Consider the following 15,690-nt stretch of genomic DNA (forward strand, 5'->3'; position numbering starts at 1 on the left):
ATTATTCACTTAATTTGTTTATTTAAAGTGCTTAATTTTTTAACTTACATTTAATTTACGTAAAAGGAATACTTAGCGACAGTTAAAAATAACACATTTACCAAATCACAAAAGGAAACTGAAACTCTGCAACAAATCAAAACTAATAACAACTCTCCAGAAAACCCAGAAAGGATGCAAAGTAGGAAACCTGAAAGTAATACAAAAAACACAATACTTAAAAAAATCTATTCGTTTAATTCAAAAAACAAAGAAGGTGATTCTTATGTAAACAAAAATACAATTGCGTCCTTACATAAAAATCATATAAAAGCAGGGAACAACTTTAAAAGGATAACAAGATCTTTAAATAATAAAAATATTTTGAAAACAAACTTGGAAGATAATATGAGATCAAAGGAAAACACACTAATGAATAAAAAATTGGTTGCCTGTAAAGTCGGTATACGGGCGAAAGTTTTACGTGACAACGACTTTGAGTGGTAAAACAATTTTAATGTGAATATTCATTCGTATAGTAGGAAGAAGGATGAAATAATAGTAACAATTCAAAACATTTATTTATACAAAGAATTATATTTAAAACATTAATTTATACAAAGAATCTCGCACTGAATTTCATATTAACAAAGTTTTATTTTTACCTTTACACATACATACGTATTTATATACAAATATACATACAATAACTTGCAATACATTTGCGTACAATGAAACAGCGTTTACTACAAAGGGACGCGTGCCTTTCACTTTTTATGTCTGTCTCTCTCGCTCTTAGGCGGGCTAACCATGCCCGAGTGGAAGGGACGCGTGCCTCTCACTCGCTCTCATTGTGAGCGCATAACGTGAGCGGAGCGTAACGCAGTTTCTTGAAGTGTCACCCGGCAAACCAATTTATAAGACGTTGTCACGTCAAAATTATAACTGCCGAAAACCAAATAGAAACGAAACAGAAAACCGAACTGATTAAATCTAATAAATCACCAAGCAAATCTGAAGAAGATTTAACTGGCTTATTGGATGTCTATAAAAATACTGAAAATGATATACAATCAGTTTTTCTAGATGAAGATAAAAAAAAAGAGTTATTAAATAACTGCCAAATAAATGAACAAATCTCACCAGTAAACATTGATAAGTTGGGAGAAATTCCAAAAAAAAAATTTGAAAGCACCATAGCAATGTGCCAGCAACATTCAAGTAACTTATATGATTTGCAGGCGTCACATGAAGAAAGCCAACCAGATACCTTCAATATAAATTTAAAAATAGATGTAAATGGTTATACAGTTATAAAAGCAGAGGAAAAGAACAGTGCAAATATATACAAAACTATTATCACATTGGTGAAACCGGAAAAGGCCACCCAGGTTAATGTCGATGGAAATTTAAGCAGAGAATCTCTTAATATAGGAGAAAAAAAATATTCTCAAAAACAATCGGTAGAATCCGATATTGCAAAAATAAATAAAGAAGTTAGCGATAATAAAACGAATGTTATAGTTCATTTTAAGTGTATTTTTTTCAAATCAAGCAACAACGCATCATTGTCGTATAATTTTGAAGAGAATGATCATTACCTTATTGTAGTACCAACTGAAAAAAATGATAAATTCATGCCAAGGTAATACAAATGATATTTTTGACGAAATCTATTTTTAACGTTAGTATCATAAAATTTACAGATAATAATTTTCAGAGGAGAACTAGAAACTGTACGTGAATCAGAAAAAAATATTCTAGAGTTATTAAATTCTGGTATGCATGTTTCACTATCATTTAAAACCGAAAACGTTGCAAAAAACAAATTATCAATATCTCAAGATACCAAAGAACACAATTTTGACAATGTTCTACAACTCAAATCTCAAGGAGATTCTACAATACAACCTACATTATCAAATGATATTAATAAGCCGAAGTATAGAACAGATAATTTTGCACAAACTGACTGGGGTAATATTTTAGTAAGTTTTATAAAAAAAAAACTTGTTTGATCATAACTTGTTTTGATAAATTAGTAAAACAACAAGAAAATTGTTATATTCAGTATTTATTTTCAGCTTCAAGCAAAATGCGATGAAGATGGACGTTACACATTTCATCTACCACCTTTACATGTTTTAATGCATTATAATCTGTTATAAAACTCTGCTATTTTAATTATGAATTAATATCATAATACTAAACACATTAAAACTTAAAATAATGTTTAGAAAATAAGATTTATTTTGAAATCCAGAACTATATAATTGAAGTTGATCGTAATACAATTTCAATTTTCGGCCCAGTATATTCAGCGACTTTGGCGCAAGATACTTCAATTGATTCTCTGTTAGATATTGTAAATTTTGCGGAGACATGTGCCGCATAACCTAAAAATATAATATACCTACCTTTAAAAAGTAAACTTTTGAATTTCTGTTAAAACTATAACTAGTATTCTGGAGAACACAGTTTTCCTGAACATGAACAAGCGCACAGACACAAACAGTCTAGTTTTCCTTTCTTTTTTCTTAATTTAGAAATAATAACCGTATATAAAATTACATTAAAATACCTGTGCAGTGATTCCTTTCAGAGCTTCAGGATTAATCGCACTTAGATCAGTTCCCTCTACTTCCGTCAATAGTAAGCCCAAGCGAGATACATCTCTAGCATTCCAACTGAAAGACTTGCCAAGTGCCTGACAAAACACATTAGCAAAACCATCAATCAAAATATTTTCTAAGGTTTTTATCAAAATGTATGAAAAATGATCCAAAATTGGGTAATAAAACTTAAAAGGTAGTTAACTTTTAGGATATACGTGTTGCAAATTTATTGATTCCTGTTTGGTTTTTCTGCCAATATTATTGAACTAGGTATTGTAAGACTTACCAAATCATGTTCGAAATTATTTAAGGTTAGTACTTAAATTCCATGTATATCATGGAATTCCATGTAAATCGCTAAAAGCATAATTATCGGTGCAATTTATAATTTCTTCAATTCTTATACTCGAAACAGTCTCGAAACGTTTTTCGAGAAGAAGATGATGACTTTACAATAAAAACTTAGCAATTATTCATTTAGCTTATTGTTATTTTTTTACTTAAAATTTTATTATTCGCTTTTGGATACTAAAATTATTTTGTACAATTTAACCTTAAATCAAATAAAATCTTGTCATTTTCACATGCAAGGCAAAATGAAATGATTTTCCACATACCTTAGTCCTTGTCATCATAGCGAGATAAAATCGTCGTTGCAAAGGGTCGCAAGCTCGAATATGATAAAATACCTTGCATTGAAAAAAAAAAATTTAGATAGGTACATGGAACCTAGAATGTTCTCTACTTGCTATACGTGTTTAACCAATTTAGTGTCTCGTGTCTCGAAAATTCAGCTTATAAAAAAAAACAGTTTATAAAAAAAAAAAATTACCACAATTAAATTTATAAAAAAAAAAAAAAACTACCACAATTCCGTAAATTCCAAATGTGCACCTTACCACGGAACATAACGTATACCTGATGAGATAATTGTAAATAGGTGTTAATAGGCAGTCTTCGCATGAACGTCATTGGGACACCACACAACAAATTATTCATGATGTTCAAGTATCTTGGTTTTGCCCAATTTTTGTTGATCTCTATATATCTACTAGCCACCACACCAACCTACAATCACATAAATTTCTTATTACTGATTCGTTTTACATTAAGCCAATATAACCACTGTCGTAATAAGAAATACGTCAGTGAATACAACCAAAATTTAGATCTCAATTCTTTGTCTGTGAAGCCTGGTTGTCGGCTTATTTATTTGGAACTTTTTACATAAATTATGTTTTTGTTGGGATTTCTTATTGCTGATTCGTGTTACTTTAAGCCAATACAAACACTGACGTAATAAGATATACGTTAGTGAATACAACCAAAATTAACGTATTATTTTGGAGAAGGTTGTGAGCTGTTGACATTCGGCTATTATAACTAAGATATGATTGCACTAAAAAGAACCGACTTTGTTTAACCATAAGAAAGCAAAAAATAAATATTGTGTACAACATTTATAAATCGTTGCTTCGTAAAATGTAGAAAGTTGCTGTGTGTAGATCATATGCTTCGTATTCCTTTTTATAAAGTAGCAAAGAAAGTACCAGTAATTTTCTACATTTCACTTGGCACTGACTTAAAAATGTTGTAGACAATATTTATTTCTCGCTATTTAATTTATACAATTCGATTCTATTCTATTAATTATATTCTATTATTCTAATAGCAAAGTCGATTATTTATTGATCTAATTTTTATTTTGTTTCTACGTTAGTTCAAACGTTCAAAGTCCGATGTTTGTGTTAAATCTAACAAAAAATGTATACAATCTCATTTTTTACTAGTTTAAAAGTCGAACACCAAAGATTTTAAGGCATATTTAATATTAAAGCTTCACTGAAGTTTTTTTTTTTTTAATTTTGATAACAGAAAAAATATTAAAAATATGTCGATTCCAATAAACAACCCCTTTAATAACTAAATTTAGCGGTGGTGGTAATTCGGCATGTGGTTATTTCTAAGAAGAACCAGGAAAAGCTGGTTAAATATTCAAATATTATAAAACTCACGTTATTGTTATCAGAAAATCTAAGCCACCTGATGTCTATCTAAATCAGCATGTGTTCCGATGTAAGTTAAAATCCGATCATCGCTCAAGTTTAGCCTGGCTATTTCCCTCCCGTTAATGTATTTAAACAATGGTCGATACATTTCGAGTGTGAGATGTGAGATATCTCGAGTCTGCCTGCCAGCCTTTACAACGTCCCAGGTTACCGCCAGTTTCTCTCGCGCTATCTTCATCATAGATATAGTGCGAGCCTGAGGAAGTTAAAAAGTATATTACAAACTGCGCAGTAATTTCCTGAAAACGACAGTCTTCAGTGTTGCCAATGGTGACTTACGGATCTGAAACGTGGTATCTTACTATGGGCCTTAAAAGAAGGCTGAGGTCACTGGCGATGGATAGAGCTATGCTAGGAGTATCTCTATCTCTACGTGAGCACTGGACCTCTCTGCTCCGCAATGGGCGAGGCACATAGCTCGGAGAACCGATGGACATTGGGGTCCCAAGGTGCTGAAATGGCGAACCAGCACTGGTAAACACGCGTTGGACGACAAATGTTTTGAACGCCCTACAAAAGACCTAAGTACCTACCGCCAGTGGCGTGCATAGAGGGTATGCACAGGGTATGCAGATAATATAAAATTAAGAAAATTTCCAGTAATAGATATAAAAAACTTAAGGATAGGCATTGTAAGAGTTATATAAAAGCCTACCCATAAGTATTTATAGCTCGTAATGGAGATTTTCTTTATTTTATATCAACTGCGTACCCTGTGCATACCCTCTATGCACGCCACTGCCTACAGCAGTGGCCGTCAATCAGTTGTAGTGATGATGATTTTGCTACAGCTTTAAATAAGTTGCTTGAAAGTACTAACAGATCGCAAGACATAATCAGCAGGCAATCGTTCTACATCATCCAATGTGCCGTATAGAAAGATGGCGAAAGCATTGATTGCGGTTTGCATGTGATCCCTGGTTATCTTGAGCTCGCAGTAGCCCCGATGCATGAACTCCACCAGAGGAAGATGTACCCCACTTCGGTTGTTAAATAATTCTGACCTACGGAACATTTTTCGTATCTTGAATCACTTAAATATCCGTTGGATGGATAATTTGGCCATATCACGTCCATACTTAATATAACAAATGCGAAAGTATGTTTGTTTGTTTGTCCTTACTTCATTTCCTAATTTAACAAGCAATCGACTTGATCTTTGGCATAGAGTTAGTTGAAAGACGGCGGGTAACATAGGCTATAGATTTTTATCCCAGACAACAAACTGTTAAAAAAGTTTGTTTTATTTCGGTACAAGTTAGCCCTTGACTGCAATCTCACAACAGTAACTAACCTGTTAGTGAGTATGGTAATCATATTCCTAATCAGTTTCTACGCGAAGTTGCACCGGCTGGTAACTAGCCACGGCCCGAGCCTCCCACCAGACCAGACCATAGGAAATTCAGAAATTATAAATTCCCAAATTGCACCTGCCGCGAAAAGAAACCGGGACCTCCTGCATAAGCTCACCGTTGCGACGTTGGTCGTCAAAATATATTGTATGGTATTGTTATATGATAGTGCGCCATAGTTCACCAAGTGGAACCTGGGGGTATCAAGGGCCCTTAATGCTCCAAATAAAGCATAAAACTTACAAGAGGTTCAAATATCTCTCTTACCGCATGTAATTACCGACAACGTAATGTCTGAAGCTGGCTGTGTTATTTAGATTTACTTGACTCAATAGTTTATTTTCTGACGTAGTTAAATCTGCTAGAATATAAAGATTTCAATAACTCATAAAATTTAAATTAACAAAGTCCGAACTGTTGTTACCGTCTCTACCATCCATTTCAATGTTATCTCCATAAAGAAATTTGTGAAGATAATTTTGATATACTTCAAAGGGATCTGAAATTAATTAAAAATATAAAATGACAGTATAATTATTTCAGTGAATTAAAATTTGTAACATTGAGAGAGTATGTAAGAATTAAAACTCAGTTTATTTGCATTTAAGAGTACTTTTCTCGCTCTCGTAATTAATATTTTGTTACTTGAAAGGAATAAAACGTTAAAGATTGGCCCAATTGGCGCAATGGGCAGCGACCTTTTTTGTAATGTTTGAGTAATGAACATGAATGTTTTTCAACGTCCAAGTGTTTATCTCTATATTATAAGTATTTATGTATTTTATTCATGAAAATATTTATCAGTCATATTAATACCCATAACACAAGGTACGCTTACTTTGGGGCTAGAGAAGGTTTTAAAGATTATGATCACTTATTACTGATAATAACCGGGACTGACTGAATCGTACTCTTGAAAGAAATCGGGGTGTACCCAATTTCCTAACTTCGGGCAGGTAGTAGCTGAGAATTTCGAACGTAATTATCTAGCTGACAAGAACAGAACCTAGTAAACGGTAGTCGATTTTACGAAGTAAAAAAACAAAAATTAAACTTCTTCACTTCTTCTTCTTCACACGTCGTATATGTCGGGAGTTCTAAATTCAACTGTTTTATGCCTCAAGCTTCTACCAGCTTCCTGCAATTCCTGCATTTGCCGTCGTTTATCGTGTATCTATCATCGTTAATCACCTAGAGATACTCAAAGAATAGCTCTGTCCATCGCCCGTCGGTCCAAAAATGTTGCAGCTCATTGTTAGCAGCCACGTTTACACAGAGCTGTGGTTTTTGGTGCTTCCCACCTAAACTATACCCTATGACCAAGCAGAGCAAGCCTGTTGGTCTGGTCTGGTTTGCAAGACACCAGATAATGCAATTCGTTTAGTCTAGGCAACGACTTCAAAAGTATCGTTAAGTCAAACCAATTCTAAGTGGGTATACCGCCACTTTTAGCCGAATTAGTCGACAAATGCACCATGCTCAGATGAGGTTGGTAATTTGAAAGACTTACTGGTACCAGCCTCCCTTAACCACCCCCAACCTCGGTTCATAAAAATGGGTAAACCAGTCTTACTTTCTACAACAACAGTCGTAGATGCAGATGCAGTTTTCGACGACAACGGAGATGTTCTTTTTAATCTGTTTACTTCATTACGCTCTTCTTTTGCGGTCTTAACTCCTTCATATACAGCGCATTTAAATTCTGCGAATTGATTAAATACGGGAGCAATCGAATGATTTGTCCGAGGGAAGCGAGGCTAATCTGACTGAGAAATACTGTCCTAAATGGACAGTATTTCTCAGTCAGATAATCATAATTAGCGGTCTGATAGAAGTACCACTTCAGCTAAGCCAATTTTAAAGGTAAACTAAACGAAACGATCTTAAAGTAGTGGCTTTTTTTTCTTTTAGAGAATGATTGGTCTTCTTTTAAACCCACCAATTTAGCTTAGTGTAACGTGTAACTGTTTACACAAAATTGGCAGTGTTTTTTTTTTGTATTAGATTATGCGAGCTGTATGGTGTGTTTCACACATTCGCTTGCCTCACATTTTATACACTTACTTTATATCTAAATTATTAATTATAATTTAGATATGTTCTGAATTATGTGCCTATCATGTATGACACTGTTATCGTAAGAAAAACTAATAAAAATAAAAGTTATTTGCTGATAAGGTAGTTATAAGTTGTACTGTAAAATGTTTACCTCTAGTTCTACCTTCTTCCAACTTTGCTATTGTAAAGAGATGATTTCGATACGCATTAACTAATACAAAACAACACAAACTGACAAGCACATCATGATACAAGTTCATTTTATGTTTTGCTTAGTTTTAATTAATAAAAGATGACAAGTTTTTCCTACCATTTGGCATTATTAATGATTTAAAGAAATTACTAGACGGTCATGGTACTCGAGTGTAAAAGTTGTCGGGAATTTAGTACCATGAAAATTAAGGTTAATTAGCTCTACTTCGTGAAAAGCAAGCAAGTGCGAGAATCTAATAATGATAATACTCCTCACTAACAGATCTTCCACAATGTACTCTCTCTACGCACGTTCCACTCCGATACTGGTTCATGCTTATCGGGGGAGATGTTGACTTTTGTTACAGTTATTTTATAAAGTGGGTAAATAATTAAACATTTAATTAATAACCAATGTTCATGACATGGAATTTGTGGGTATTTTGATATAAAAACGACTGCATTATCGATGCACCGCAGTCCTACATGGACTCGAACGATGGAAAGATACCTCCCGGTGGCTTAGTCGTTTATCACTTTACAATAAATAAATCTTAAGTGGGAATTAAATACGTTAGTGCGTAGGTAATGTATCCAGACATCGAAGAGATAAAATATTTGATAGGATCTTATTTCGTTAGTAGTCCGCTTCAAACAATCTTTTTACATTAGCCCTTTGTTCAAAAATGTTTTAACTTATTAACCTTGCTACTATTATCAATCATGCTTTTATAAGAAAATTTCATATCCTACAGGATAGACTATCGGTTGGAGAATATACTCTGAAAGTTATCTTTAAAGTTTAGGGGTGTAGGATAATTGGGGCAGAAATTGTACTTTCCTCTCAAGTTTAAATAAAAACTTATTTTTATTACTTATGTAAACCTCATTCATAGAACTTTACATATATTAAGTTTTCCCTCAGTTTTCGCCTGAGGTTTTCTCACATCATCAGATTTCATAGACAATAATTCATGAAAAACGATGTCACCAAATATAACAAAGGGGATGCAAACGCAAATAAATAATTGGCAACTTGGCATCAAACAGAATCTTACAAAATGTGAAACAGTTCAAAAGCATTTTCTCAAATATTTAACAGAAAAAGTTCTTAACTCGAAATCGGCTATGTCTACATCATAAAACGAGTGTGAATCTGACTATTTCCAGTATGGCGGTGGTTGTGCTAATGAGATGGAATCGCCGTGGTATTCAACATTTGGACAGCCTATGATTTATTACTCCCGTGTTGTAAGTATGGGCCTAGAAAACCTTGATTAATGATCGGTAGTAGGTACCAGATTCAATAGCTGTACTACCGTAACAAAAATTTAAGAATACATTGAACAAGTGGCTATTGAGTAATGCATTTTATTCAATTGAGGGGTTATCCAATTTAAGCTTATGTTTCGTTTTTAATTGGCCAAATTTTGTATGTTGGGGTTGCCTGACTGGATATATTGAGACTTTTTATTTCGTTAAAACCTATTATATGAAGATGACAATATATGAATATCTGATGATTAAATTTAAATTTAAATGAAAATGAAATTTATTTATTTGTATGAACAAATAAATAAATTTCATTTTCATTTAGATTTAATATCACCGGTCATTATTGAATGCATTTTTTGTTTTCTTGCTTCAGCTACCGTTTCATCGTTGGCAAGGAAATAGACCAAGTGTAAAGGAAAAGCCGAATTGTTTCAAAAAGGCCTTTCATTGGTACACACAGGCAAGAACTTCTATCATTTTAAATACAAGTGTTTTCCCACGACTTCGATGTAGTACAACTTCTGATTTCCTTTATAAAATTCCATTCATTATTAATTCATTACATTCATTCGTAGTATTTTCATATCGCTAGGCATTTTTTCCGACTATTGTTGTTACTATCCTAAGTTTTGTAGCGTGTATTCTAGAAAACCTAACGACAAGAATTAGACTATCAATGCTGAAATAAAATGTTAAATTTGGTTATAGATTGGCATTTGGTTATAGATTGTGTATTGCATTAATTTAATTTGTAAAGTAGGTAGAAGAATTTTATAGTTGTTCTCGACAGCTGGTATTTTGCTAGTCAATTTTACTAATACAAATTACCAACGAGTCTCGATATATTATCAATACGCTCCTTTAATTTGTATTTACATATTAATACAGTACCTAGTCCTACACACGACATAACATAGGTACAGTACAAAGTCCTAAATTTTTCATGAATATATCACGCTTCTCTTTAGGCAACGATTTAATAATAAAAATCCTTTATTGCCATACACTATTGCTAATACAAGATTAATAACTAAAAGAATCATCCATTAATATTAACAATATGGCAAATGGCTGCAAACTCAGCCTTATGCTGTGCATTAGCAACAATGCTCAGCGCTGATTTTCAGTCTGTACCAGTATCCGACTGAGCAAACAACCGCGACGCCCGAGTAAATTTAAGAAAGAAATTTAAATAAAAGAAAAAAAAAATCCAAATAAACTGTAAAAGAGAGCCAATAAAACTAAAACTAACGCAAACTTAAATTAAACAAGTAGGTAAATAAAAGTAATTAAAAAAAAAAATGAAAATAAAATGAAATGAAATTGTAGAAAAAACAAAAAATAAATACATAACATATACATAATTCTTTGCATAGACAAATCTCGCTGCTTCAATTTGTAAGTTAAGGTATAAATTTTTTAGCTTGTGTTTAAATACTATTCCGCCAAGAATATTATCACATGTACGGAACGGAGGAGGAAGATCATTCCAGATCTTGGCCGCAGCGAATCGAAAGCAGCCCCTGAACCCTGCCTTTTTGTGTTTAGGGGTGGCTAGTTTCCATTTATTAATAACCCGCCTTGTATCATTATTTCTTTGCCAGTGCATTTTCTCGATTTAGTTAAAATATCCGCGAACATTAAATGAGTTGACAGTTATTTTAGCTTAATTTGTAAATTTTTTACAACATCTCTTATAAAGTGATGTTTTATATCAAAGTGCTTGCTCCGAGAATGAAAAACTGGATCATTGGCTAAGTGTTACAACCTTTGATTCATCATCATCGGGTGCTATTTTCTTTAAATTGAAGTTTGGCGCTCAACATTCTAAAAGTTCCCTCCCTATACTATAAAGTTCCGCTTTCTTTGTTACCATTGCAAATGGTTCTAACTTAATTTCAGTTCTTCTTCATTCATTTCATAGAACGCCAAAATTAAAAGACACGAACTTCATAAACCTCCACTATCATTGACCTCCATTTACATCTCTTGATTTTGCTTTAATCTCTATCTCCTACTCTCACTTCAACCTCTTGCAGGTTGTCATCGACCCCTGGGGGTCCATATAGAGCACTTTGGATATCATTCTTCTTTGATCTTTTAGTGTTATTTTATATTCTTTACTGATTGAATTCAAATATACCAAAACGATCTATAAATAATTTGTTAAAGGAGCGTAAACCTCTTATAAAAGGGCGCACGGATTCAAATAATATGAACAACGCTAAATTAAAAGGCTTCGCCGCCTGGCTGGATGAGAAATATAATGAGTATCTACAGGCGGGTCGGATTGAGAGAAACAAATATATATTGACGCAAACCTCCACGGTTGAGATAGATAACACGACAGACTGGTAAGCGTAATTTTAATTCCCCTTTGAAAATAACGCTTTACAGCAGCCCTATAAAAGTTCTCTAAATAAAAATGTGTCACTCGGAAAAATGTAATAATTTTGATAATACCAGATACTGTTGAGGCTTTTAATAATTGTAACGGACAATAAACCCACACACATGAATATCATGAACACATGAAAAAACCCACTCCTTTTTCTGGACAGTCATATAATAATAAAGAATTTGTTACTACTACACCGCATATCACAAAGCCGCTGTAGGGTTTTAATAGTGACTCGATGCCACCTCGCCGCACGTATTAATTCATATACTTTGGCTAAGTATGCATTATTTTCGTAAAAATGCGTAATCCGTCAGTCGGTCGAGTTTCAATTCAGCCGACTGACAGACAGTGAATTTGTGCGGTATTCCCCGTCTGTCTGTGACATCTGCACGGCTAGCATAAGTAGGAGACAAAAAAATATTTCCTCTGATTATAACGTCTGATAAGGGATAAAATGCTCTTGTCCACGTGCCTAAGCACGGCAGCAGGGGGACAGGAGAAGTTTACCCCGTTTAATATTACTTGCATATTATTTTGATATTATTTCCGCCCGAGTGCCTATGCTCGGAGAGTGGATAAAACAGTGGAAGAAGATAAATATTTTGTTGTCCTTTCCCCGTCGAGAAAAATGTTTAGTTAGCAGTAAGACATTTACCTACAGATCGATGGTGATGATTTTTTAACAGCTCACGCTTATGAAGTTTCGTATTGATTGAGTTCAAATTTCATACAATTTATTGTACTTGAATGAGTTTTAAAAGTACAATTGTAATTCATGGACGGGTACCATACCCTTAGTGATGTGCCACTATCTCTGTACCATAACATCGATTCTGCACGAGGCTGAACTGATCTTTTATATATGAGGTTGGAACATTATAAAAGCCTAATCTGATACGTAGAAATGCATCTTTTACTTTCTGAAAGACATTTAATATGGTTGGCAAAATTATTTTAATTATTTAATTATCTTTCAAATTTTATATTTAATACGTAAGTGTGAGGCTGAGTATGTATGTGTACCTAATGAGTTAGACAGGAAACGAATGGATGCGTCATTACCCCCCCTGCGTGCGTGCTAATCGTGGTAGGCTGGCTTTGCTTGTGGGCCGGTACTTCTTCCTCATAAAATCTACAAACAGAGTATTAATTGCTGTCTCATTTTACAACTATTATTGATGTTCGTTTGCCAGAAATGTCACTAAATTATTATCTGTTGCGCAATAAATATACATTATTTAACGAAAAAAAGATTAATCTTATTTTTATAATAATTATTATCATGAAATTAATTTTAAGCTTAAACAGCAAGTTGTCCTTAATTATTGTTGTTTTTTACTTGTTTGATTAATTATTTAAATTAATATCAGATGTAACAGTTTTAACGAAATTTCGATTTTTAAACTTACAGCGATCGCTTCATTCAACCAGCAACGCAATGCAAAAGGGTTAAAAGGTACAAAGGCAAATACCTATTCTTCTTTTTTCCTCATTGGTCTAGTGATAAGCATGTTTAACTCCCGATCACGAGGTCATACGAGGGTTAGGTGAAAACTTGCTAGTTATTAGGTTTCTTGTAAACCATCTCGGAGTTGGGAAACCGGTGCCGCGGCAAACTTGTTAAGCTATCTATCCCGGTCTTTTAACTTAATTGTGTTAAAAGTCACTAAAGCTAATCGCTTCTAGGTTTTTCTAGCCCACCAACCGGCATTGGGGAAGCGTGGCGGGTCTATGCTCTAAAACCATCTATCCTATGAGATAGGAGGCTCGTGCCCAGTTAGTTTTTTGCCCAACCCTGGAATACATTCCACCCAAGACTTCGCCATTCTTACTTAAACATGCTAGGCATTAGATAACTAATAGGTAACACACGTAAAGACAACCAGATGTTATAAAATGCCTTAAAATATTTCAGCCCGTGGAAGAAACGTAGAAAATATTTAAACTCGAGAGAAAAGGGCGATATTATTATGAAGTAAGTATATTATTTACCTACGGCCTTAACCCCTTCTCATTTTGGGAGGAGACCCGTGCCCTGTAGTGGGCTGATAATGGGTCGACATGAAGTACATTTAAAAGTAAGATTTTTTATATTTATTCGCTAGGGGAAAGATAACGAATATGCGCTAACTCCTTTATCCGCTGGACAAAGTTAATAAGTCCTCGAATGCAATCTCCCCTGATCATACATGATGATGCAGTCTGTTGACTTCATATGCAAGTGGCGAGTTACGGGTATGGCAATTATATTAAGCCCATACACGGCTTCTGCGCGGAATCATACCGGAACGCTAAATCGCTTGTCTTTATCGGTAAAACATACCCCGAAGAACAATTTGGTGAAATCTTCCATAAAATCCGCTTGAATAAGTGATTTCAAACATTCTTATAATGTTTGTTATTTATTTATATAAGCGATGCACCATTCTCACATTTTCATTGTTATCATACCTACTGTATATTTTATCGGTTCTAGATCCAATAAGAGTATCGAGATTCTTTTAAAACCCAAATATTGGTCCCGTCCTGCTTCGGAATGCTGCCAAAGGTAATAAATAAATAATCACTTAAATTTTCAAAGAAACTTTTCAGAACTTTGCAGGCAAGTCTTTAGAAATATTTCGAAATGAAGACCGACCTCATAAGCCAAAGATCGGGTTATGTAGGATATTACTCACTAAAACACCCTCGGAGGCTCTCCTCAGCGTATACAGGATAGCTTCGGGATGTTTTATAAACGCCCGTGCCAATGCCTGCCAAAGAAAAAAAATACTTAATTACACAACCTCTGTCTTGTACTTCTGCTATGGGCTTCGGCAAGCTGCCGTCTTCACAGGGTCGTAAGGAAATATGGTTAAGGGAATTGCAAGTTTCCCACTGTTGCAACTCATGAACTCAATTAATTAATCATATATTAGTGATAATGTCTGGCACCGACGGCTTAAGGTTATTTCTATACGACTGCCTCGTTGATCTCGTGGTAAGCCATTTCGACGAAGTCACGAAACGTGAAGATCACGAAGTCCTAGATTCAATCCTCGGGGCGGGCCAATGAGTATTAGGTTTTCTAACAATAACTTCTCTGTAGCTTGGAGTTTCTTATTTGGCGGTGATGCACCCCGGTGCCTCGGAGAGCACGTTACGCTGTCCAACCTGCGTATGAGATCTTTCGGTCTTGCCGTAGCGTTCACCTGTGTTTAAGCGCTCACTTGTGCACTACATATCTTCCGCGTAGTTGGAATACGTTTCTGGAGTTTGACCACCATGGAAAAAATTGGTCATCGAAAACTGTTTTTTGTATTGCTCTCAGAAGGTGTCCGTAGTGGTGACACCGCCAATTTCCTGACTCCGGGCTGATACTGAGAATTTTAACAGAAAAACACAATAGTTACCTATTACTAGCCCGACCTCGGAACCGACCCCAGAATTTCTTGATCCATAGTTGAACATGATAATGAACGGAACGTGGCAGTTAAGATCCATGTGATATCGCAAACAACAATTTAAGAACATCACAACAGCGCATTGCGAAAATTGCATATTATAAAATTTAGGTCGCATTGCAATGCGACGAGCGTCTTTCTTATATTCAAATTCGAAGCTTCAATTACATGCCGCTCGTAGAATGTCATCGCTGATAGTGTATGAATGAAATCCATTTATCACGCCCGAGGTTCGCTATTCAATTAGTTGTGAACATGTGATGCGGTCCATAGCATCCTGTCTCGTTAATTTAGTGGTTAGCATTG

The 15,690-nt window shown here is 34.5% G+C and overlaps 1 protein-coding gene across 1 annotated transcript; it reads right to left on the reverse strand.

The window, feature by feature from the left end:
- Window positions 1–1,223: 1,223 nt before the first annotated feature.
- On the reverse strand, window positions 1,224–8,373 carry LOC120623546. Its single transcript, XM_039889600.1, has 10 exons — window positions 8,225–8,373; window positions 7,589–7,717; window positions 6,283–6,514; window positions 5,484–5,667; window positions 4,638–4,859; window positions 3,513–3,662; window positions 3,212–3,283; window positions 2,561–2,686; window positions 2,246–2,375; window positions 1,224–1,249 (listed from the first exon to the last, which is right to left on the reverse strand). The coding sequence occupies exons 3-10, from the start codon at window positions 6,285–6,287 to the stop codon at window positions 1,224–1,226; spliced, it is 915 nt and encodes a 304-aa protein (XP_039745534.1). The 5' UTR covers window positions 6,288–6,514; window positions 7,589–7,717; window positions 8,225–8,373.
- Window positions 8,374–15,690: the final 7,317 nt, after the last annotated feature.

This window comes from Pararge aegeria, chromosome 4, assembly GCF_905163445.1.
Source record: "Pararge aegeria chromosome 4, ilParAegt1.1, whole genome shotgun sequence".
Taxonomy (NCBI): Eukaryota; Metazoa; Arthropoda; class Insecta; order Lepidoptera; family Nymphalidae; genus Pararge; species Pararge aegeria.

What these genes read in the sequence shown, in the direction of transcription:
- LOC120623546 (XM_039889600.1), bottom strand. An exon ending in CTATGATGACAAGGACTAAG is followed by an intron (nt 2,687 to 3,211) that starts GTATGTGGAAAA and finishes GTGTTTTGTCAG; the next exon opens with GCACTTGGCAAGTCTTTCAG. An exon ending in CGATCAACTTCAATTATATA is followed by an intron (nt 1,250 to 2,245) that starts GTTCTGGATTTC and finishes TTTATATTGAAG; the next exon opens with GTATCTGGTTGGCTTTCTTC.